Genomic DNA, 26,129 nt, shown 5'->3' with positions numbered 1-26,129 from the left:
TAGTAAAATAAATTAATAGAATTTCATTTATTATTGGGACAGGAAAGGTACAACCTATCATCACACACTTGACCAAACAAATTGATTGCCCTAAAAATAGATAGGCTTTGGGATGAGAGAAAAAGAAATAATTTATTATATCTATTAAAGCAAATAATACTTTGTTCATAAATTAAATCATTAATTAGTTTAATAATTTAGTTAAGTAAATAAATAAAATCTATGGATAATAATTTACAAACTTTTGGTAAAACAAATAAATATCCAATCTATCTTGATCTAACCCCAATCCATTGACAACCCTAAATATGTAACTCGCAAAGAGAGCGAGCGAGCGAGAGAGAGAGAGAGAGAGAATTTATTTATAAAGTAAATAATATAGTAAATTCAATAAATAATTTTTTTAAGTTAATAGAATAACAATATAAATAATTCGGTGACAAAATGAGAGAAACAAAGAAATTCCTCACCGTGCTTTGGGCTCTATAGGCCCGAAGTTTGATCCAGACTCAAACTTGGGCATAAATATGTTTTATTGATATAAACGTAAATCACAATCCAACCCTAGCCCTACCAGTTAATAATTTTAATCCCGAATGAGACCTAAAACCCAATCCATTAACAACCCTAAATACACAACTCGCAAAGGGAAGAGGGGGGAGAGAGAGAGAGAGAGAGTTTAAAAAATAAATAATTTAGTAAATTCAATAAATAATTTTTTTAACTTAATAGAATAATAATATAAATAATTAGGTGGCAAAATACAAGTTTAATGTATTAAAATATATAAATGAATAATTTGGTTTAGTAAAATAAATAAATAAATAAATTTTCAATAATTTTTTAGACGGGATAGATACATGCTATACCACACTAGACCTAACTCATTGATAACCCAAAAAATAAGGATCAAGAGAGAGAAAATAAATTATTAAAATAAATAATAAAATCTATATATAATGACTCAATTCATTTAGTAAAATAATATTAGACTCGGGGAGGGAGAGATATAGTGAAATAATTTGTTGTTAAAATTAAATCGTTTAGAAAATTAAATAAAACTTTTAAATTACTAAATTAAATATACAAATTAACTGGTGAAGAAATGGGATAGTACTAAAGAATAACAATTTCCTCACGACTCAAGAGATACACCCGATGGTTGGGTTGGGCTTGAAGTTGGGCTTCAATATATTCTATTGATATAAAGGCAAAGCCCTTCCCGAATATGCCACTACCTGTGAATAGGTTTAATCCCAACTCAGACCCTAACATGTTCATTAATTAATAAATTAGTGAATTAAATAAATAAAAATCCATGGATAATAATTTACACAATTTTGTAAAATATATAAATGAAAATTATAATTTAATAAAATAAATAAAATATCCAAGCTATGTAGAACAAACCCCACCCATTGACATCCTTTAAATGTTGGACACATGCAGTAATAAAGAGATGGAAAAAATTAAATAATTTAGTAAATTAAATCAACAAAATCTTTTAACTTTTTAAAATAAGTATATAAATGGCATCATTGTAAATAGTTACAAGTTATCAACAAATATGGAAGAGAGATTTATAGGAAATGAGAGAAACAAAGAATAAACATTTGAGAGCCCTAAATATTTGGCAGAGATTGAAATAACTACATAGTTAAATAAATTATTAATTACATGAATAATTTGGTAAATTCAATAAATATAAATATCTGGATAATACCTTACTTAATTTTGTAAAATAAATAAATCAATAATTGAATTTAATAAAATAACTAAATATTCATTTATTATTGGTGTCGGGTTGAATCAAATAAATAAAAGTTAAATGTATTAAAATATATAAATGAATAAATTGGTTTCGTAAAATAAATAAATAAAATTTCATTAATTATTGGGACGATATAGGTACATGCTACCACACTAGACCTAACTCGTTGATAACCCAAAAAATAAGGATTAAGAGATAGAAAAATAAATTATTAATTAATCTATTAAACTAAATAATAAAATCTATATAAAATGACTCAATTCATTTAGTAAAATAATAAATAAATATCCAATCTATCTAAAAGCTATCCCGACCCATTGATAACCCAAAAAATTAGACTCGGGGAGGGAGAGATATAGTGAAATAATTTGTTGATAAAATTAAATCGTTTAGAAAATTAAATAAATAAAATTTTTAAATTACTAAATTAAATATACAAATTAACTGGTGAGGAAATGAGAGAATACTAAAGAATAACAATTTCCTCGCTAGGCTCTACTCAAGAGATAGACCTGATGGCTGGGTTGGGATTGAAGTTGGGCTTCAATATATTCTCTTAATATAAAGGCAAAGCCCTTCCCGAACATGCCACTACCTGTGAATAGGTTTAATTCCAACTCAGACACTAACTTGTTCATAAATTATTAAATTAAATAAATAGAAATCTATGGATAATAATTTACATAATTTTGTAAAATATATAAATAAATAATTTAATTTAATAAAATATCCAAGCTACATAGAACAAACCCCACCCATTGACAACCTTTAAATGTTGGACACAGAGCAGTAATAAAGAGAGGGAAATAATTAAATAATCTAGTAAATTAAATCAATAAAATCTTTTAACTTTTCAAAATAAGTATATAAATAAATAGGCAAGAAAATAAGAGAGAATAGCTTTTCATTAATGGCATCATTGTAAATAGTTACAAGTTAGCAACAAATATGGAAGAGAGATTTCTAACAAATGAGAGAAACAAAGAATAAAAATTTCCTTATCACAATCCAAGCTTTATATGATCAAGCACGCTCAAAATCTTAGCTTGATGGTTGGCCTAAGCTTAGACTTAGGCTTTAATAAGTTATGTTGATATAAAGGCACAACCCAAACTAAACGTGGCCCGACCAACTGATACTTATCCTATTGATAACCCTAAATATTAGGCCCAGGTTGAGAGAGAGAGAGAGAGAGAGAGAGAGAGAGAGAAAGAGAAAAATAACTTATTAGTTAAATGAATTATTAATTACTTGAATAGTTTAATAAATTAAATAAATAGGAATCTATGGATAACAATTTACTTAATTTTGTACAAAAATTAATGATTAATTTGTTTTTGTAAAAAAAATTAATAAAATTTCACTTATTATTGGGACATGACAGGTACATCCTATCACACACCTGACCAAACATATTGATTGCCCTAAAAATAGGCTTTGGGATGAGAGAAAAATAATTTGTTAAGAAAATAATTCATTAATTAAGAATTTAGTAAAATCTATGGAATTTACTTAATTTTGTAAAATAGATAAATCAATAATTAACTTTAGCAAAAAATAAATAAATATTCACTTGTGATTGGTCCAAGACTGGTCCAAGCTATCCAAATCCAAACTTGCACCATTGACAACCGTAAATATTGGTCACGGATTGAATTAAATAAAAAAAATTATGGAGAATAATTTATTTAATCTATTAAAACAAAAAATGATTAATTTAATTTAGTAAAAAAGTAAATAAAATTTCAGTTATTATTGGGACAAGACATGAATAGCCTATTTGACACAAGAACTAATCCATAAAAAGAAGGAGAGAAACAGTCATTGGGTAAAAAAACTTGGATATTTTCTTGTCATATTCCCATGATGATATTAGAAGGAATTGGAGGGAGGTGGCTTTATCCATTTCATGGAAGAGTAAAGCACAAAAAGATTAGGATCCACCTGAAGACTATTACATGATATTAAATTTTGATGGAAGTAGCTCAGGCAACCCAGGACCTCTAGGCATGGGAGGTGGTTCCAGGTTAGAAAAAGCAAAAGATGGATAAGTGGGAAAAAGCAAAAGATGAGAAAGCTGAGTAGTCGTTGAAGGGAACTCTCAAGTGTTGATAGGTGGCTAAAAGATGAGAAAGCCACAGTGTGGAGCTATAGAGATGTATTAAAGCAAATTAGTAACAATAAAGAGAAAAGTTAAAATAACCAATAATTGACATAAAGAAGAAAAGATGTCTATAGACCAAAACATATAGTAACAAGTTGGAGTTCTATGATATTTGTGCTCCAACTTGAAGGGGGGTGTTGAAGTGTCTATTATTTATTTCTTTTCTTAGTTAAGAGCAAAGGTGTAATTTGCCATTTCATTAGTAAATCAATAAAAGAGGTAGCAGTTAGAGAGACAAACCGACTCTCGATCTCTACTGCTTTTGGCCCTAGTTCTTCTCATATCTCTCTCTATTCTTTCTTTTCAGGAATATTAAGAGAAACAAAGAAAATTGCAAGAAAGGTGACTAGAAGTAAGCCAAGAGAAAAGGAAAAAACAATAAACCTTCGAATCACAACTCCAGACCAAACACCAACCAAACAAGATAAAAAAGCACCTCATACCTCAAGCTTTCTGACCAAAGAAAACAACCACAAGAAACAACCAAACCCACCAGCCAAGACAAATCCACAACCCTTTTATCTTTCCCATACCTGCAAATCCTTGGCTCCAACAACAATTTGTGACTGAGAATATAATGTATTCCTACTGGCAATAAAAAACGGATTGACCACTTTCAGGCCCACAAACTCCATTTCACTTTCATGAGGTGGAGCACTCTCCCTCTCCATAAGAGTCCTTTCTAATCTCTCAAACCTCTCAGCAATGATGAATATTTAGGAAAAATATTAAATATCCACAAAAGTTTGCCAAACAGCTTACCAACATCAGGTCTCAATGACTTAAAATGTATTGTTTGGATTGATCCAGGTATATTGGTTTGTTTGAGTAGGTATGTGTGGGTTTCCTTTCTAAATGAGTTGAATTGTTTTCCTACTTTACCCAGGTTTGTTCGATTTGGTTAAGTTAGTAAAGGGAGTTCAGTGTTCTACTAAGTATTGTCAGTCGGTATAGATTTGGCTGATGATTGGTTGGTTGGTGAGGGCTTGGTTTGTTTTCGATAATGTTTAAATGATTCTAATAGGATAGTTTGTTATGTGGAATTTCATTGAATGGTTTGATTAACCTTAACAATAATCGATGTTTACCAGATGGGTTTAAGAATGTTGAGTTGGTTTCTTTAGTATCTAGATTGGTTAGTTTGAAAGTGAGTCATCAAAAATTGTATTCATCTAATTTCAACTATGTGGTCTTTAATTTGGCTGTCTTAATAGGTTAAGTTTGTTTGGAAAATCTTGGGCTGGTTTAATTTGATTTCAGGTACGTTTTGCATTGATGGCCTTCTTTAGTTAATGTCTCGATAGGTTTGGTTGGATTTGTTAAATAATGTAGATAACATCTTATTAGGCTTCAGTTATAAGTCTTTGTCCAGCACTCCCTAACAATTTCTTTGAATCTTGGGTGATAAAGCCACATATTCTCAAACTGGAAAGGAGATGGACCCCTTCCCCTTAAATCGTCCTTGGACAAAGAGATTGGCTATTACATAATATTAAATTTTGATGGAACTAGCTCAGGCAACCCAGGACCTCCAAGCATGGGAGGTGGTTCCAGGTTAGAAAAAGCAAAAGATGAGAAAAAGCACAAGATGGATAAGTGGGAAAAAGCAAAAGATGAGAAAGCAGAGTAATCGTTTAAGGGAACTCTCAAGTGTTGATAGGGTGGCTAAAAGATGAGAAAGCAGAAGTGTGGAACTATAGAGATGTATTAAAGCAAATTAGTAACAATAAAGAGAAAAAAGTTAAAATAGCCAATAATTGACATAGATGGCTATAGACCAAAACATATAGTAACAAGTTGAAATTCTATGATATTTGTGCTCCAACTTGAAGGGGGGGAGTGTTGAAGTGTCTATTATTTATTTCTTTTCTATTTATCTTCAGCGGGGGTATAGTTGGTATTTTACTTATATTATGTGATATAATTTATCTCTTTTCTTAGTTAAGAGCAAAGGTGTAATTTGTCATTTCATTAGTAAATCAATAAAAGAGGTAGCAGAAAGCAAAGCATCAAGGACTGCTATGAACAGATTGGAAAGAATGCAGCTGAGCCTACCAAATATAGAAGGAACGCAAACAACTGGGAGTTGGAAGAGCTGAAGAGGTGGAGAGACTACTAGAATTGAAAGATCCACCTATTTTATTTCCATGGGAAAGGGTATCTCGTGTTAACTATTTTGGATTAGTCCACCATAATTCCACAAGGAAAAATTGCAGGAATCATCTAGTGAGTACAAACAACCATAAGTTGTTGAATCAAATTTTTATAATAAAGATACACCACATTCTTGCAATCTGGAAAGATGCTTGCAGATCATATGGGTAAAATATATGAATTGTTATCAAAGTTCACACTTGCAAGAAATTGGGCACCCATATTGACAAGAAAAGCAATGCATACTACGCCTAATGTTTCATTATAAAGATGAGTCTTAAAAGAAATAAATCCATTTAAAGTAAATAACAGCATTAGAAGATATTTACACTTGCAACAACAGATTGAGTGCCCATATTGACAAGAAGATATTCACACAACATTAAACAAGAATAAATCCATTTCAAAGCATGTGGTAAACTTTCAAATGTTTCTTTGCTGGTGTTGGTATGGATTAAAATTCTAGTACTTCGTCAAAACCAACATGTGGGCACAAATTCATGACAGATTGCATTTTCTTGGTCTTTTACAAGCTAACAACCAAGCTGAGCATATCTCCAATTAACAACTAATTTTCAATTGGTAATTTTTTGAAGAGTTTGAGTAATGTGTCCAACATTGATTTGTCAGAGAGATGTGAATAAATTTTTGGACAGGGCCATTATTGCTAAAAATTCATGACTGTTGGCAAACCACAAACCTTTTCCTTCTGAACAATTAAATGACCAATGAAAATTAAGAAGCACCAATGAAAAAATTGGACATATTGATTTGTACTCAAAAGGGAGCTAGAAAGTTAAAAATCCGCCCAGGGAGAGGAAGAGAGAGAGATTGCACGAATGAACCAAAATTCAAAGGGAAAATAAAAGAAAAAAAAAACACAATATTCAAGCATCTAACAAGTCCCTAAAAATCTGCCTAGGGAGAGAAAGAGAAAGATTGCACAAATGAACGAAAATTCAAAAGGAAAAAAAATAATAAAAAAAAAACATGATATTCAAGCATCTAACAAGTCCCTAAAACTATCTCAAACATCTATTAATTATTGCAAAATACAACCAACAACAGTTCTTTGTCTAATTAGGAAAAAAAGCTAAAAAATGTATTATAAAAGATTTATTAAATTTACGCAAAGCACATCAATCAGAACCAACTCGGATTACAAAGAAAGAGAGTACTTACCTATCAAAATAAAATTGAGAACCAAAAGCATTACCCAGTAACCTGATTCCATCATCACCAACAAGAATAATAATCTCCTTGGCTAGGCTCGACTCAATATTTAGGGCCAATGGTTGGGTCGGGATCGTACTTGGGCTTGAATGTGTTCTTTTGCAGGGGTGGAGCTAGGAAATTTTCATGAGGGAGCCAAAACCTAAGGTGGAATTTGGGGAGTTGGAGGTGTATTAAAAGTATGCATAACAATAAATATATGGAAGCAAAATAGCTACTTCAAACATTTAAAACTCCGAGGTGAACAATACAATTGGAAAATAGTAAAGAAAAAGAGACCAAACGATAGAGGGGGGATGTTTGGGAAAAAAACCATAAATATAGTACAGATGATCAATCAAAAACGCTAGAGATGAGGAATATCAAATTCCTCAATCTAAATGAGGAAAACAGATTTCTTAAAATCATGTGTATAGTACTAGAAAGGAAAACCTGACTCAGACAACCTTCGGTGAAGCTCGAGGGTCTAGCTACAGCCATGGAGACTGCTAGAACGGTGAAGGATGTTTCCCCTCATGAGTTCGTTAAGGCTTATGCGGCTCATCTGAAGCAATCAGGGAAGATGGAGCTTCCTCACTGGACTGATATTGTGAAGACCGCCACATTCAAGGAGCTTGCACCATATGACCCAGATTGGTACTACATCGGAGCCGCTTCCATGGCCCGGAAAATCTACCTAAGACAGGGCATTGGTGTTGGGGGTTTTAGAAGATTTATGGTGGCAGTAAGAGGAATGGCAGTCGTCCTCCACACTTCTGCAAGAGCAGTGGTTCTATTGCCTGACACATTCTTCAGCAGTTGCAGAAGATGAACATCGTTGATATTGATCCCAAGGGTGGAAGGAGAATCACCTCAAGCGGGCAGAGGGACCTGGACCAAGTTGCTGGAAGAATAGTGGTTGCTCACTGAGTCATTACATATTCTGTTTTCTGAAGGTCCTGTAGGGCTTTCTTTTAATTTTGATGTAGCCAATAGTATTGTTAGGTGTTTTCCTTCTCTGCTGCTTAGTCATTAAAAGATGGAATTTGATTTACTTTAGTTATTAAAAAAAATCATGTGTTAGGATACTTCCATTGCAGGTGTCTGCACTTAATAGCCCATTTTTACCACCTAAAATAGTGCAGCTACGGAAAAATGCTTTTTTTATTGCTACGGTTAATTGCATTTGATTAACCAGCAATTTTTCCCAAAGTTAACAACAGCCAAACAAAAATATTCAGTGAACAAGCTCTAGTTATATCTACCACTGATCAGAGAGAGTGGGCCTGATAAAAGCATAATAATGTCCACCATGCACCCCACCACTGTGAACCAAAACACTGCAAACAAACAAAAGTAAGAACCTGAACATAACAAAATAAAAAATTGACATAAACACAAATATATATTCCTCTCTTAGTCAAAGGTATCATACTTCACCAGTATTGTAGGGGAAGCATCATGAAGGTACCTGTGGAGCGTGTAAAGGTTGCAAACTCTTCAATCGGCTTCAGGTGACCGGTATTTTCCATTCTCTCTATCGAGGTCTAGTTCCAGAGGGAACTCATAACGGTCATTTATCTAAACCAAACAAAGCAATTCCGGGAATTAAACCTATTCTCAACAGTATCATATATTATACAAAAAGTATAATTGTGAAAGTGCTTTGCTTAAGGGAAAAATCATCGTACACCCCACCTAAAATATAATCAGAGAAAACGAAAGAAAAATAAAACCTGTCACTAAATACAAGTAGAAATCAAATACAAAACAGAGATAACAAGTAGAAATTGATTAAAAAGACATTTCAAGAGATTGTGTAATTTATCTCACCAGGAAAGATGATGAAAACAGTTGTAGCATTCAAAGCAGAAATACAGAAAGCAGAGAGAAAACAAACATCTTTTGGTAAAAAGATTGCAGAAAATCAAGTTTTGGGCTTTCCTGTTATTTCTATCACAGAGCAGCCACCATTCTATGGACTCCCATAAGCATCCATGACACTGTAAGATCAAAGTTAAGGTAACTTTCTAAGTCAAGTAAAAGAGGAACTTAGATTCTATTCAAGTTTCTAGCAATGTGATTCCTTTAGGCAGCCAACTCTCCAGAATATTGACTATGTTATATTATAATAGAAAAAAATCTTTCTTCATCAAAAACAAAAAGAATTTATTAAATGCAACAACAGAAAGATCAAAGGTGGAAGCCATAGTTCTAGGTGTAGACCTCAAAGAGGCAACCTTCTCCTACATGAAGTTGAATTCTGGCCGCCTTGTAGATGGATCACCTTTACAGTGAAAAAGCACCTTGGTGTTAGCAAGATGCTTTTTTTTTTTGATAATTATGTTAGCAAGATGCATTGGCTACACTAATTTCCAGGAACTAAGATTAAATCACATCGCCTTTGTATCTTTCAATAAAGTTCTCTTTCAGTTTTCATCACAAGAACTGAGATTAAACCTAAAAAAGAACATCTGACGCACATGTACACGTTTTTGTATATAAAGCATAGACATGCATGTGCACGCCCATAAGTCAAAACTTCTAGAAAATAGTGAAGAATATTATGGGATAGCAACTACGAAAAGAATTGTTAAAAAATATAATCAGAGATAGCAAAATCTCCTTCAACCAACACTCAGGTGCAGGGCAAGTCAATACTTATTTCAAACCAAAAATAAATCTCTACAAAATCAAGACACAATATGTGTCTTTATTAATCAATTTCATCCATAAGAGAAAAACCTGCAGGTTCAAGATAAACATCCACCTCTTGACAGTCATCATTCTAGAAAATAGATAAGGGAATACCTCCTTGTAAGCAAAACCTTAATACTCTTGGTCATCTCGGACACAAGGAACCAGTATATATCAAATAAGCGTGAAAATGAAAGAGAAAGGAGAAATTACTTTAAGTTAGTAGATGTAAAAACAAAACAGGGAAAATCTAGATCAGTAACGATATGATTTGCTCCGCTACCAATTCTAGCATTAACATGCGATTGTAGTTTCAAATAGACCTGTAAGGATATGATTTGCTCACTCTACTTAAAATCCTTAATCCCAGTACCAATTTCTCAACCCAAAACCATAAACTGCATAAAAAAAATGAATTCAAATTCAACGTTTACGCATTCAAGCCGCAGATCCTATAATAGTACTCACCCGAAGGAAGACTTCAAAATCCTATACCTCCTCGTCCATGTCCCGATACGATTCGATCAAACACGCAGCCCTCTCTTCCTCAGTCAAAGACTCTCCAGCGGTTTTCAGCTCCGACGTCCTGGAAAGCAAGTTTCTGATTGTCACTCGCCCGATCTCCCTCCTCAATGAGAGGAACTGCAGAAACCAGCCGCCAACATTGCAGGTTCAAATGCAAGATCAAGAAAATAGACAAAACATCGAAGTAACCCACAAACAAGAAAGTTACTTGGGTTTTAGGGTTTTGAGGATTACTCACATAGGAATTCAAGCTGCGAAGTTCCACCTGAGTGAACTGGCTCTGGAGTCATGGATCGCCATTCGCAGGTAAGTTTGAGCAAATCGAGTGGTCTCTTTTCCAAGAAGCACGATGTCGAGCTCTTTTCTGAATGGAAAACACCAACTCTTATATAGAAATTACTCGATGATCTCTTGCTCTCAGGTCGATTGATAAGGATTTAGACCGTTACAAAATCAACTTAAATGACAAGATAAAGCGTATCAAAGATTGCAGAATAAATACCACGATTCTTACAACGGTATATTTAAAATTCTAACAGAATTAGTCATCGAGCAGTGGTGGCCTTCGGAAATTACCGTGTCCTTCACCTCCATCCATAGTAGCCAGACAGAAAAAGAGAACGGAGTGGGGAGTGGGGAGAGGGAATTTTTAGAACGTCCGAAGCTGTTCATTGGCCGGGTTCGGGCTTGGGTTTTGTCAAAATTCTAATCGGCCTGGCCGGAAATCCGAGTCTGAGATAGTGTAGTTGGGACAGAAGTCCGGACTGTGAGAGTCCCCGTTTTATGCACTCTTGGGTTTATTGGATACGTGATCCCACCATTCAGAAGTGACCATATTGGCATTTCGACAAAAAACACTAATATTAACGGGTGTTCAGCCGTTAGCTGAACAAACCCGGTTTAACCACTCGCAAAAGGACAAAATTCAAAAACAGGGCTTCTTTCAAAAGTTTTAAGGTCATTCGAACTCTCCCCTCCCCATCTCTTGTCCTCATCTTCTTCCAGCCCCAATCCGAGCATCCCGTTGGCCACTCACCACACACCGCGCGTTGGACTGTGGAACAGAGTGGTGAGAGGGAATTCTGAGAATGTCCAAACATAAAAAAGGGACTATCATAATACAAGGTATGATTTGAGAATTCAGAATATGACAAAAGTGACCCTTACATAACTGTTTAATTTATATGACAAGTAGGGGTGTACATTCGGTTTGGTTCGGTTCAAACCAATGACCTAACCCACTATTTAGTTTGGTCATATATCTCAATTGAACCGAACGAAACAGGGTTTAAACTGAACCAGTCCATACCGTATTTAAAAAATAAAAGGACTGAGTTAGTAGAAAAAGGGAAAAATCAAACAAGAGTTAGTAATTAGTAAATACTAATTAGTAATTACTCTTCGATAGTTTGACTCCTAACCCAACTCGGGCACTCCAATGTGGTTGTCTTTTTGTTTATTCCACTTACTAGTTACTAGTAATAATTAAATACTAATTAGTAAAGTAGTAATTAATTTAAATTAGTGTTCTTAGTATTGATACTAACAAAAATCCCGATTGGGCTCAAAGCCTAAAGGGAGATTTAAGAAAATGAGTAATATATAAAACAATAATTAAATTAAGGGAAAATTCCTAATTAGTACCGTATACTTTGGGCCTAGTGTCACTTTGGTCTCCAAACATTAAAACGTGACAACTCAATACCCGAACTTTCAAAATGTGCCAATCCAATACCTGTCGTTAACCAGTCCATTAAATAGTCGTTAAGTGGCATTTAAAAAGACATAAACACCCTTTGAGTGTCATCTAATTGTCTTTTAGCAACCATCCAAACGTCGACCAAAAATGAATAGTCTCAAATCATTCTCTTCTATTCATGAAAGTTGGGGTCATGTCTTAGTGAGCATTATAGTGACTCCAACTTTCTTGAATAGAAGAGGCAAGGATTTGGCACTGTTCATTATTTTATCAACATTTGGACGGTTGATAAAGAGAATTAGATGACATACAAAGGGCATTTGTGTCTTTTTAAATGCATGGTTAATGGTAGGTATTGGATTGGCACGTTTTGAAAGTTTGGGTACCGAACTGTCGCGTTTTAATGTTTGGGGAGTAAAATGACACTAGGACTAAAGTACAAGGTGGTAATCGAGAATTTTTCCCTTAAATTAATGAAACATAATACAATTTATATAAATAATTAATTATATAATATACAATTTTATATAGTAGAGTAGTTTGGTTTTCTGTTCGATTTTATTAAATTTTCAACACATCAAAAACCGAACCAAACCAATACCTAAATTAGCTTATTTAGCTTGGTTCAGTTCGGTTTTCGGTTTTTGGTCCAAATTTGAACACCTCGCTTTCCAAGGGAGAGGATTAGAGATGTAAATCAAGTTGTTCTGGGTCGTAATAAGATTTTGGACCAGCCCTGCACATGGGGCGTGCTGGGCACAACACAATCATGTGGATCATATTGGGTCGGGGGTTTCAGGTCCATAGGGAGAGGTCATCTCTTGTTGGGCAATGTATGATCATTAAGGGCTGGGAGGTTGAGTGTAAGGCCATTGAGGATAATACCTAATGGGATAATCTTGCATCTGCCCACAGTCCTTGGGTGTTACAAGGTGGCTTGGCCTAGGGACCACTTAGGGTAAGTGTTGGGCCCATAGAGCCCATTTGATGGGTTTCGGGGAGTGCACTGTCCATAACAGTGTATTCGGCTAGGCCTTATAACAAAGACTGAGCCGAACCCATGTGGCTGATGTGTAAGATCAATGCTTGGGTCCCACGCCATACAAGGAAGCCCAACTGGGCAACAGATAGGAAGACTAAGTGAGCACATAAATTTAATGGGCCTAAAGCCCATTTTGAACTGGACTAATTTAATAAGTTAAATATGGGCGAATTCTGAGATGGATCAACAAATAGGGTTCTCAACCCTATCCACTCAGATAATCCAGATCTGAATGTGATTCAGATCTAGAAACCTCCTAATGAGATTAGGAGAAGGTTGATCTAATCTGCAGATAAGATAAGGGTTTATCCTTATCACCATATTTGGATCAACAACTCCTAATTGGATTAGGAGTTGATCTTTTAGGATTACAAAAGAAGGAGGGGCGGCAACCTTTAGTAGACACATATTCACATTCTTTTTAGAGTTGAGATCACAGAGAAAGATTTCTGCAATCCCTGCAAAGATCTTTCTTACAGCTGCCAGACATCCAGTTCGATCTCCAATTCTGTGGGAGAAGTCAAGATTCAATCTTAACATCAGTTCTTTGTGAAAGAATTGATAGGAAGCTGTGATCATGTGCCATCCTGCTGTTTCTTGCGAAGGACAGAGTTCTTGGAGAATAACACTGTTGATTCTGCTCCATCCTACACTACGCCATCTTTAGTTGGAGCAGTCTTTGGATCCTTCCTTGGGCGTGAACACCTTCGTTGGGAGATACTATTTCTCCGTATTAGGTATATTCATCTCCTACTCCTTTTGGTTCAGATCTGGTTTAGTTTAAGGTTCAAGATTGATCCTTGAAAATATGATTTTCTAAAGAGGGAATGCAATTCCCAATTGAAAGTGAGAGAAAATTTTTTGACATTCGCCCCTTTATTCCACAAGATTTGGGGGTCCATATGATGGATCTCTCATCCCTTCAGTGGTATAGAGCTATGGTTTAAATCTGGAACCAATTTGTTTCATATCTGAACCTGCGTAAATGGGCAGAAGGCGTTCTACCCAATTTGCGCAGATAAGGGTTTTGGGAAATTTGTTCCCAAAATTATGGGCGAATAATGTGAAATTAATTTTCTATAAATCTGATTATTATTTAGAGTTATTCTTTATAATTTTCTTGATTTATGGGTTGTTTGTACAAGAGGAGATCGAAATTTTGATTTGCGTAGGGAACCTGCGTTTTTTGCAGATTTTGGATTATTTTGTTACATTTGGTCTGTAAAATAATTTTTTTTTTTTAGATAGAATGTATAGGTATTCGATCTGATGTAATTATTAATAGAAATTAGGATTTTTATTTTTTATTTTTATTTTGGATCGAAGAAAGCGGCACAAAAAAGGAGATTTCGCAGAGAAGGTGATTTCGCAGAGAAGGAGATTTCGTAGATAGAAGAATTACAATATGCGATTTACAGTTTATGAAACTGCGAACTGTGATCTAACATCTGTTTTGTAGGAAGGATTGTGCGAACAGCCCTGATAGACTGATTATTGCTTTTCTTTTATCAGTATTTAATTTCAGATTATTTTCTTGAATTAAAGATCAAACCCTAGACCCATTCGAACCAAGATTAGTTCAAATTGTTTGGACCGAATCTAGGGTTCAATCAAGGCTGAAAGTCAGCCCTAATTTTCTCACTAATGGGCTTGAGGATTGATAATTAATTAAATGCTTAATTTGACCCAACCTGTAAAGGCCCAATTTTAAATAGTTAAAAATGCTAAAAGCCCACTTAACACTTAAAGCTATATGGGCCAAACCAATCAACCCTACTTCAACCCATATACCTAGATAATATTAATGGTTAATATTATGATTTCAAAATGGGCTTCAAATGGGCTTTACAGATAATTAATTGATTTGATCAATTTATCCTTGCATGTGATGTATGGATGTGTGATGTGCTACGTACATGGGCCATAAGTGCTTGGCCCATGCTCAATCGATAATGGCTCTTGAGCACACCATGGTTGAATGCACACCATTGCCATGGTGTCCCTTTTGGTCAATGGATGATCTCCCTCAGTGGCGGGCCCCACACCTCATGGAAAGTTTATGTGCAGGACATTAGCCAATTTGGGCCCAACAAAATCTGACTTTATGAAAGTCAATGGGAGCCACTTGGGTTTGACCTAGATCAAACTAGGACATAATTAATTGTTCCCTCCAGCTAATATGAGTGCATGTGATAGGGAGATTCATATGATGAACTCTCTAAAGGCATTCCATCTTTAGCATGAGAATGGGTCCTTCAGTAATGAGAAAACACACCAGAAAATGGGCTACCATTTCCTATTGGGCTTGCTTGAGTGTTTCATAAGATGATAGGGGCGTCATAGACTGATGTGGGAGGGCTTCACCAGAATATGGGAACTCTCTCACGGTATCTTGGCATTCACGAATACGATGGGTCAACACTCACTGGACAAAAATGTTTACTTGAAAATGACTCTGAACCTTGTCTGATAGAGGCCAAAGGGAAAACTCATATGATGAGTGGATATGATCATTCACAGAAAGGTGGTGGGGTTATGCAGCTGAAACAGTTGGCTCCATGCACCCTATGTGATTTCCCACATTTCCAAAGACAACCCGTAGTCTCCATCACTGAGAAAGAAGGGAAATCTCAGAGATGAATAAATGGAAATGGAACGTAGATTAAAATCCATATCTATGTAATGAACATGTATCAAATTAGGTTGTGGACTGATGTTTGCTCTTTTATCATAAAATGGCAAACGGACAATTTGTAAAGCTGTTTGATGACAACAAATTGAAGGGCCCAAACTATGCCTACTAGTACAGGAACCTTATGTTGGTCTTAACTTTTGAGAAATTGGACAAAGTAGCCAAGAATCCTGCCCCGGATCGTCCAGAAGATAGGGCTTCTAAGGCCCGAAGAAGAGAATACCAAGATTGGGAGGAGAAAAACCCCCTTGCCTGCTTCTATATCATTGTCTCCTTGAACAATCCAATTCAGAGGCAGTTCGATCAAATCGAACTTGCCAAGGATGTATTGGACAATCTCAAGACAATGTACGAAGAGCAAAATCGTTCTACTCGGCAGAAGGTCTTGAAACAGTTCATGACTGCGTAGATGTCCAAGGGCCAACAAGTTCACGACCATTGTCTCCAAATGATGGGTTATATCAACGAACTGGAGGCTCTTGGATCCAGGCTAGATCTGGTAACACATATCGATGCTATTCTCAACTCTCTACCTCCATCCTTTAATCCATTCATCATGAATTACAACTTGGACAAGCTGAACGTCAGCTTGTAGGAACTCAGCAATATGTTGCAGAGGGCCGAAGAATTGATTAAAAAGGATAAGCCCATTGCCATGCTTGTGGAAACTAGCAAATCGAGCAAGAAAATGAAGGCAAAGAGAAAGCCCTAGAAGAAGGTTGCCAAACCCAAGAAGCAGAGGAAGGAGAAGGCATCGGATGTCTGTCACTTCTGCAAGAAGACCAACCAATCTATTGGTAGCTTCTACGTCCTGGTGTATTGACTTTGGGGCTTCAACTCACGCGCGTAACTCACTATAGGGGTTCAAGGTAAGCAGAAGGCTGAGTGAAGAAGAAGTCACACTCTACTTGGGGACTACTGCAATTATTGCAGCCGCGGCTATAGGAACCGTGGAGTTACTTTTTAGAGAATGAACAATTGTACTGAAAGATTGCCTTTATGTACAAAATTTAAGGAGAAATTTGATTTCTGTCTCAAAACTGTGTGCAGATGATTACTATTAAAAGAAATAACAGATTTATCGCATACGGGGAATTAGAGAACGATCTCTATGTTCTACATTCTTCTCTAGAAACTAACATAACCGAAACTACGCCGGCTGAAATCCCCAAGAATAGAGCTCATGATACAGTTAATCCCACGTGTATGTGGCATTACTGATTTGGCCACATCAGTGTTGACCGAATCACAAGGTTGGTAAAGGATGATCCTTTGGATTTTCTAACTATAGAAGATCTACCCACCTGTGAGCCTACAAGGCAAGATGACGAAACAGCCATTTAACGGTAAGCTTGAAAGATGTACAGGCACACTTGACCTTATACATAGTGATGTGTGTGGTCCCCTAAGTGTTAGGACACGAAATCAACACGTGGATTTTATCACCTTCACCAATGATTTTTCATGATATGGTTACATGTACCTAATGAGACACAAGTCTGAATCCTTTGAAACGTTCAAAGAGTTCAGACAAGAGGTCGAGAAACAGTTAGGGAGAGAAATTAAAACCCTTCGATTAGATCGAAGTGGTGAATATCTCTCTAACGAATTCAGAGACTACTTAAAGAACAATGAGATAGTATCACAATTAGCTCCTCCTGCTACACCACAACTTAACGGTGTTTCAGAGAGGAGGAATAGGACCTTATTGAATATGGTCTGGTCACTTCTTACGCATTAGAGACTACGATTTACGTGCTGAATCGGGTTCCAACCAAACCGATTCCGAACACTCCATATGAACTTTGGACCAGAAAGAAACCAAGTGTCAGACACTTGAAGATTTGAGGTTGTCCAACGAACGTTAAAAGAATGAGTGCAGACAAGTTGGAATCAAAGACCAGTCGTTGCCTATTTGTAGGCTACCCAAAAGTCTTTGTGGGTGTTCTGCAATCGAAATGCACTGTTCTTGGAAACAGATTACATCTTGGACACCCATCGTCAGGAAGTTGTTCTTGATGAGGAGAGCTCAGGTGCAGTGGGAGATGTCCCACAAGTTCCAAGTAGTGACCAACCTAGAAGATCCACTCAGGTATCCAGGCCACCAGTTCATTATGGTTGTGACCAGGATAGTTACCTGGTGGAAACCTTGACTAGTGAGGAGTATCCCGTGACTTACGCGGAAGCCATGTTTGACATAGATTCCCATAAGTGGATGGAGGCCATGAGAGTAGAGATGGGCTCAATGGAGACCAATGGAGTCTGGACTTTGGTAGATCTGCCCTTTGGGGTAAAAGCAATCGGTTGCAAGTGGATTTACAAGTAGAAGAAGGGCCCCTATGGTTGGGTTGAGACCTTCAAAGCTCGTCTGGTGGCGAAAGGGTACACTCAGTAAGAGGGCATTGATTATGAGGAAACTTTTTCGCCTGTGGCCATGCTTAAATCCATTAGGATCCTGCTAGCTGTAGCAGCATACCATGAAAATGAGATTTGACAAATGGATGTCAATACTGCATTCCTGAATGGAGATCTTACTGAAGATATCTATATGCAGCAGCCGCAAGGCTTCGTTGCTGCAAGTCAGGAAAACATGGTATGTAAACTTAATAGATCCATTTATGGACTTAAGCAAACTTCTAGGAGTTGGAACATCCGTTTTGACTCTGCTGTCAAATCGTTTGACTTCAAGTAGAATTCGGATGAACCTTGTATTTACAAGAAGTACAGTGGAGATAAGGTTACCTTTTGGTTCTGTATGTAGATGACATTCTACTCATTAAGAATGATGTATGAATGTTAACTACGGTGAAAGCATGGTTTTCACAGCAATTCTCCATGAAATATTTTGGAGAAGCCTCCTATATACTGGGTCTTTGACTCTATAGAGATAGATTGAAGCGGATAATAAGATTATCCCAATCTGCTTACATTGACAAAATAGTCAAAAGATACAGCATGAAAAACTCCAAGAAAAGAAATGTTCCTTTCAGGCATGGAGTCACTCTCTCCAAGAAGATGTCTCCCAAGACTTCTGAGGAGATTGATGGCATGAAAGACGTTCCCTATGCCTCTGCCATAGGGAGCATCATGTATGTCATGCTGTGCACTCGTCCTGGCATTGCGCAGGCAATGAGTGTAGTAAGCAGATTTCAAACCAACCCAGGGCTGGAGTACTAGACTGCTGTGAAAAACATAGTTAAGTACCTTCGAAGGACAAAAGAGTTTTGTCTGGTATTCGACGATAGCTCACTACATATCCAAGGGTATACAGATGTCGATTTCTAGTTAGATCCAGATGATAGAAAGTCTACATCTGGATATGTTTTCACAATAGGATCGTGTCCTGATTGCTGGAAAAGCAGCAAACATGGGTCCACTACAGATTCCACAACCGAGGCCGAGTACATTACTGCAAGTGAGGCTGCCAAAGAAGCTGTGTTGATGAAGAAGTTCGTTCATGAGTTGGGAGTAGTTCCGTTTAGCACATCACCCATCCTGTTGTTGTGTGACAACAATGGAGCCATTGTTTAGGCTAAGGAGCCACAAGCCCACTCGAAGTCGAGGCACATCAAGAGAAACTACCACGTACTGCAAGAGATTATTGATAAAGGGGACGTCTTGATTCAGAAAGTAGCATCAACGGAAAATGTAGCAAACCCATTGACAAAACCATTATCACAGAAAGTGTTTGAGAAACACGTGAAAAGCATGAGACTCCGAGTTGTACCTAATTGGACCTAAGTGCAAGTGGGAGCTGTTAGACAATTTTGTATGCCCTTAGTTTCAATTAGAATGATGTACTTTATGAGTTTATTGTAAATGAATAAAAGTGCATGTTTGATTTATGTTCCCTTGGTATGTTTCTGTGTAATACCCTTAAACTTGACACTTCATGAGACTTGTGTTAGTTTAGAATGTTCACAGCCAGTGGGTCAGTCTGGGGAGACTTATCCTGATAAGGCTGACACTGTGGTGCCACCAAGTCAGTTGGGGTGGCCTGTCTCAGCTGCCAAGGTGAGACCCTAGGCACACATAGTGTAAGATTAATTAAATCTTTGAACTGGACCAGATTTCTAGTATTGCCCTAGACCTTGGAGATTAATGGGCAAAACTGGAAAGTTACACTCGACCCTAGACTCGATTATGATACTGCACTACGTGTCGGATTGGGCTGTCTTTGATGTACCAATCAGTGAGATCCTTAGCGGAGGTCAAAACCTGGGTATGTTCGGACAGTCTGAGAATTCATCTGAGTGGGTGATCATAGTGACAGGATCAACCCCTTTGTCGGACAAAGGTAATGATCGGGGATACACTCTCACTGATTGAAACCAAGACTGCCGGCAACCGATTTCAATCGTTGAGATTTGTTTTGCAAAATATATTTTATATGAGATATAAAAGTATATATGTTATGGTTTCTAAAATGTTTACAAAAGGTTTTAATTCCCATGATCCATATAAGCAGAGAGTGCAACACTATTCCTTGTAGCCGAGGGAGAGGTCCTCTCTTGTTAGGCAGTGTATGATCATTAAGGGCTGACAGGTTGAGTGTAAGGCCATTGAGGATAATACCTGATGGGCTAATCTTGCATCTGCCCACAGTCCCTAGGTGTTATAAGGTAGCTTGGCCCAAGGACCACTTAGGGTAAGTGTTGGACCCATAGAGCCCATTTGATGGGTTTCAGGGGGTGCACTGTCCATAATAGTGTATTCAGTCAGGCCTTGTAACAAAGACTGGGTCGAACCCATGTGGCTGATGTGTAAGATCAATGCTTGGGTCCCACGCCATACAAGGAAGCCCAACTGGGCAACAGATAGGAAGACTAAGTGAGCACATAAGTTTAATGGGCCTAAAGCCCATTTTGAACTGGACTAATTTAATAAGTTAAATATGGGCAAATTCTGAGATGGATCAACAAATAGGGTCTCAACCCTATCCACTCAGATAGTCCAGATCTAAATGTGATTCAGATCTAGAAACCTCCTAATGAGATTAGGAGAAGGTTGATCTAATCTGCAGATAAGATAAGGGTTTATCCTTATCCCCTAAAAAGATGTCTAATCCAAATATGATTTGGATCAGCAACTCCTAATTGGATTAGGAGCTGATCTTTTAAGATTACAAAAGGAGGGGGCGACAGCCTTTAGTAGACACATATTCACATTCTCTTTAGAGTTGAGATCACAGAAGAAAGATTTCTGCAATCCCTGCAAAGATCTTTCTTGCAGCCGCCAGACATCCAGTTCTTTGTGAAAGAATTGATAGGAAGTTGTGATCACGTGCCATCCTACTGTTTCTTACGAAGGAATGAGTTCTTGGAGAAGAACACTATTGATTCTGCTCCATCCTACATTGCGCCATCTTCAGTGGGAGCAGTCTTTGGATCCTTCCTTGGGCGTGAACACCTTCGTTGGGAGATACTATTTCTCTGTATGAGGTATATTCTTCTCCTACTCCTTTTGGTTCAGATCTGGTTCAGTTTAAGGTTCAAGATTGATCATTGAAAATATGATTTTCTAAATAGGGAATGCGATTCCCAGTTGAAAGGGAGAAAAAAATTTTTGAAATTCGCCCCTTTAATCCGCAAGATTTGGGCGTCAATATGATGGATCTCCCATCCCTTCACTTACACCACTTATCACTAAACCCATAATTTCTCATTACCTCCACTAGAAAGTCCCAACCCACCAAATCATAAGCTTTCTCCAAATCAAGTTTACAAACCAAGCCATTTTTTTTCATTTCTTTTCACCTCCTCCGCACTCTCAATGGCAATTAGAATTTGATCAACGATCTGCTTATCCATAACAAAGCTCCTTGATTTAGGGAGTTAATAAAAGGGAACACAGATTTAGGTCTTTGAGATAACACCTTAATGATGAATTTATACAAGCTACTAACCAAGTTGATGGATCTAAACTCCTTAGGATGACTTACCCCAACTTTTTTCGGAATCAATGTAATGAATGTTGAGTTCAATCCTAGATTAATTACCCCCCCCCCCCTCGCCCTACTAAAGAATTGAAAAAAACCATCATAAACCCATCTAGACCTAGTGCTTTAGTTGTTTAGTTGTTTCACCTTTAATCTCTAACTTAGAAATGAAGTTTTTCCTCCTATCATTTGCTAGAGCATGGAAGAACTTGATGTCTTCCAATGCCTTCCTTAAGGTCCCTCTCTCCTGATCAACTGTTTTATGTTCAGATGGAACTTCATACCCTCCCAGTTAACCCTTGGGTTATTCTTTGTCCAGCACTCCCTAACTTTTTCTTTGAATCCTGGGTGATGAAGCCACATATTCTCAAACTGGAAAGGAAATGGACCCCTTCCCCTTAAATCGTCCTTGGACAAAGAGATTGGCCAATGATCAAAAGTTATTCTTCGTAAAGCCTGCCAAGGAGCATTGTTTCATCAAGGACTGTTATGAACAGATTGGAAATAATGTAGTTGGGGCTACCAAATTCAGAAGGAATGCAAACAACTGGGAGTTGGAAGAGCTGAAGAGGTGGAGAGACTGCTGGAATTGAAAGATCCACCTATTTTATTCCCACGGGAAAGGGTATCTCGTGTTAACTATTTTGGATTAGTCCACCATAATTCCAGAAGGAAAAATTGCGGGAATCAAATATAAATAACACAATTAAAATAATTCTTAATAGAATCCTCTGAAACACTGCTTAACCCAGAAATTCAAGCAATAGATAAAACGAGAAAGAAAGATCACAATATGAGACATAATGAAATTATCTTGACAGAGTTCTGTGAAACCTGAATTGAACAAAAAAGGTACACTGGAAGGTCTTCTAAATAGTTACTGTGAACACTAAACCCGATGCCACTGATAAGCATAATACATCTATAACTATACTTATATGAAATTAAGCCATAACAGAAGCATAGACTTCGGAATAGAAGGAAGAAAAAAGAAGAAAGCAAAGGTAAATAGTCCTTCCGATTAGCCAATCAAAAGAACTAGAGATTTTCTTTTGAGGCAGAGAGTAAGCAAGTTGAAATCAAATTAAGCAAGTTCTCCAAACCCAAAAAAAAAACGAGGGTAACCTAACTAAAATCAAAAGTGAAGTCGTTCGAATCTCCATTCAAAGACAAAAAACGGAAACCACAAAAAACCAGAACCAATGGAACAGATCAATGCATTTTTCGTTGTATAAGAAATTAGAAAGAAAATAGATCAGTGGAACCAGATCTTAAAAAGAGCGAGCATTATCGAGCCAATAACCTTACCCAGCGAGATTGTGAAACAAGACTCTCTTAAGAACTAGATCTGTCTAAACCTGTTGTTCAGTGCCGCAAAAAGACTGTGATGAAGAAACCAGATCTTGAAGAAGACCCAAAGAGAAAGAACTAATAACTTCATCCGGCGATCATCAGTGAAACAGGGATATGTCAAGAACTAGAATTGAGTACTAAATTGTCGCATTTTAAAGTTCAGGGACCAAAGTGGCACTAGGCTCAAAGTACAGGGTACTAATCGGGAATTTTCCCTTTTATTTATCTTCAAAAAACAACTTTAGGAATTCCATTGATTGTGGTTTGTTTAGTATTAGAAAAAATCAGCCTTTGATCCTCGTGTTCTTTAAAACTCCAAGGCAAGCTTCTTTTACTACCACATAACAGGAGTTGTGGGTTCTATCCATATATAGAAAGAAGTACAAGTTTCTTTGTTGTTGTTAGTCATATTCGTGTCTTTATGCATGGGTAAGCAACTAAGCCATTAATAAAAGCTTACAAATTAGTTTTGAATAAAACTTAGGAGTTAGGAATCAACTATCTCTCGTTCTCCTATTTTTGGATCTGAATATGATCCCTCTCTTAAGCATCTATGAAAATAGAAATGGAGTTCTTGGGGGAAGATAATATCAACCAGTAATATTCTAAGCCATAACTCATAAGTAGCACCAATTTTGTTTTCTTTTTCATCCATTTATTCTAAAAGAGCCAGGTTGATGAGGGTCAAGCAATTGAAAAGTTAACAATCCTAAGACCAATGCTTAATTCCCTAGGAAGACAACCCCACCAACCCAAGCACACTGAATCTCTGATCCTTGAAAATCTAGTTTAATCCACTTAGCTTGCTACATAGTAGTTTATGATCAGACACCAAAAGGGGGAAAGGATTACATTAACCATATAATTGACTTAGGGGAAACCTTCCCTAAATGAATTATGCACCACATATAAGAACCCCATGGTAACAACTTCCACAAAAGCCAATAAATCCAATGAGGCAATGCATGGAAGCCTAATTGGTGAGAGAGATACTTGGCAGGTGGAGAGGCACCTTGCAATAACAGGAGCCTACAAGAAGCTTATCTCCTTTAGGCACATCATCCTTGTTTTCCATTAAAGAAGATTAGGATGAACAGATTGGCTCGTATATGGAGACAAGGGACCCAAAGTTGTTGACTGGGACCTTGAATATTTACCATATAGAAAATACTAAAATATCAGTACCCATAATTTGATGGCTCCTACATAAGAGGGCTTACAACAAAAGCTTGCATGATCCAATGTCTTTAGACCATTCCATCCATGGATCATTTTTTTAGAGAGTTCAAACAGAACTATTGACCACCATCCAAATATTTTCTTTAAGATGATACATTCTGGATTAAATTTATGAAAGATTTATTTTGTGTTGCCAATAAAAGAAAAAGAAAAAAAAAACTCACTGAATGCCGCCTTGTGTGAATATTTTGTTTGTTATTTTGTTTTTGTGGTTTTTTCCTTACGATCTATGGTTATAGAAATCAAAGAAATAGACATTGACATATTCATACATACCTCAAGCAAGGGTACACTCTGTCAATGCGCCTGCTTGTTTCACCTGGCGCTCGCTGCCTGATCAAGCAAAACCAAAAAAATAATCACAAAACAAATCACAAAAAGAGATCGAAGAAGAACACTGAAGCTCAAGATATTTTACTCACAGAGATCCATGATGTGATTCCTAACAAATTGCACATTCCCACAACGATATCTACCACATTCAAACAACAGATTTAGATTACTAGTACCCAAGAAAATGAATAACACCAAAAGAGGGCGAAATAGAAAGTAGAAACTAGGGTTTAGTAGGAAAGAGAAAAAGATAGAGTAAGGATTTATAATGTACCCCAGGCTTAAGAGCGACACCCTTCTTCATCTCAAAGCTCTTCAGTTTCTTTGTAGAAGAAGTCTCGCCCCACTCTTCTGCACTCTCACACAATCAGAATCGTTTCTCGGAGATCTCCTTCTGACTTCTTTAACAGTCCATACCGTACATCCACTCTCTACTTTCAAATTTCTAGACTCAGAATTTAAAAGATATTTATGTAGAAAAACCCTAACTCTAGGCTTGCTTGAGTGAAATCCCAAGAGATTTCATGCGGCATAACTTCCACGGGCAAGGGATTGCGCTATCCACTGAGACACAAAACAGAAACCTCACTAATACATATTTGGTTTCAATGGAATTTGCAAGATCCAAGAGAGCCTACCCCGATTCAGCTGCCGCTCAGGTGGGTGGAAGTTGCCGCTACAAGCCTAAGGTCGTGGTTACAAGAGATATGGAGTATTGCATAATCGCGTAGTGGTGGTTGTTGGTTCAAATAGCACTTAGACATTGTTGGTGCAAAGAGATAAGAGATCAAAAGAGTTGATGGTCGCCGTTACAATCTCTAAGTTGCCATTGAAACTTGAGAGTCATCTCAACAAGACTCACTAAACTACTAGGGAGAGAAAAAGAAGCTTCTAGGGTTTTAATATTTCTTCTTCTCTCGCAAAAATTGTGACTTTTAGGTTTCACCAATATCAGGTGGTGGAGAGGGCTCTTCCCTATAACATAGATGAGCATTCTAAGATCTACAGTATGAAGCTATGGACGACCAATGAGGTCTGTGCTAAATCAAAGTTATGGTACTACATGAAGTCAAGAAGAGCGGGCTAGTGTTCATAATTAATGAGGTGTTTGAAAAGCAACAGACAAGTTTTGGCAATTAGATTTTTGCAAAGAAACCCAACCAAAATCAAAGAAATAAGATTTGGTTGCCACATCAAATACAAACAGATTATCCACCGTTTAGGAATATGTCATTTTTAAAACCTTAGGATAGGGGTGGCAATTTTCCCATCCCGGATGGGTACCCAGGCTCCCTGACCCAATGGGGTCG

The 26,129-nt window shown here is 36.9% G+C and overlaps 1 protein-coding gene and 1 long non-coding RNA gene across 6 annotated transcripts in view; one reads left to right on the top strand and one right to left on the bottom strand.

Moving 5' to 3' along the window:
- The window catches only part of LOC148865453 (ubiquitin C-terminal hydrolase 12-like), a 35,335-nt gene extending 26,897 nt beyond the window's left edge, over positions 1 to 8,438 (top strand). For all 3 annotated transcript variants that reach the window (XM_088978621.1, XM_088978619.1, XM_088978620.1), the window contains one exon: positions 7,780 to 8,438. In XM_088978621.1, the coding sequence (XP_088834747.1) occupies positions 7,780 to 8,133 (354 nt within the window). In that variant the 3' untranslated portion in view covers positions 8,134 to 8,438. The remainder of the gene's footprint in view (positions 1 to 7,779) is intronic.
- A 9-nt stretch (positions 8,439 to 8,447) lies between these two features.
- On the bottom strand, positions 8,448 to 11,276 carry LOC148865452 (uncharacterized). Of its 3 annotated transcripts, none has more exons than XR_016110037.1 (5): positions 11,100 to 11,276; positions 10,762 to 10,887; positions 10,467 to 10,640; positions 8,773 to 8,882; positions 8,448 to 8,641 (listed from the first exon to the last, which is right to left on the bottom strand). It is a non-coding gene; the product is annotated as an uncharacterized LOC148865452 (long non-coding RNA). The 3 variants fall into 3 exon arrangements; XR_016110036.1 differs by having other exon boundaries at positions 11,026 to 11,241; XR_016110035.1 differs by having other exon boundaries at positions 11,038 to 11,146.
- Between the last annotated feature and the right edge of the window lie 14,853 nt (positions 11,277 to 26,129).

This window comes from Nelumbo lutea, chromosome 3 (assembly GCF_056320005.1).
Source record: "Nelumbo lutea isolate HS-2025 chromosome 3, American lotus-T2T, whole genome shotgun sequence".
Lineage (NCBI taxonomy): Eukaryota > Viridiplantae > Streptophyta > Magnoliopsida > Proteales > Nelumbonaceae > Nelumbo > Nelumbo lutea.
The sequence above is the reverse complement of the archived record's forward strand: the minus strand, read 5'-3'. Positions and strand labels throughout refer to the sequence as shown.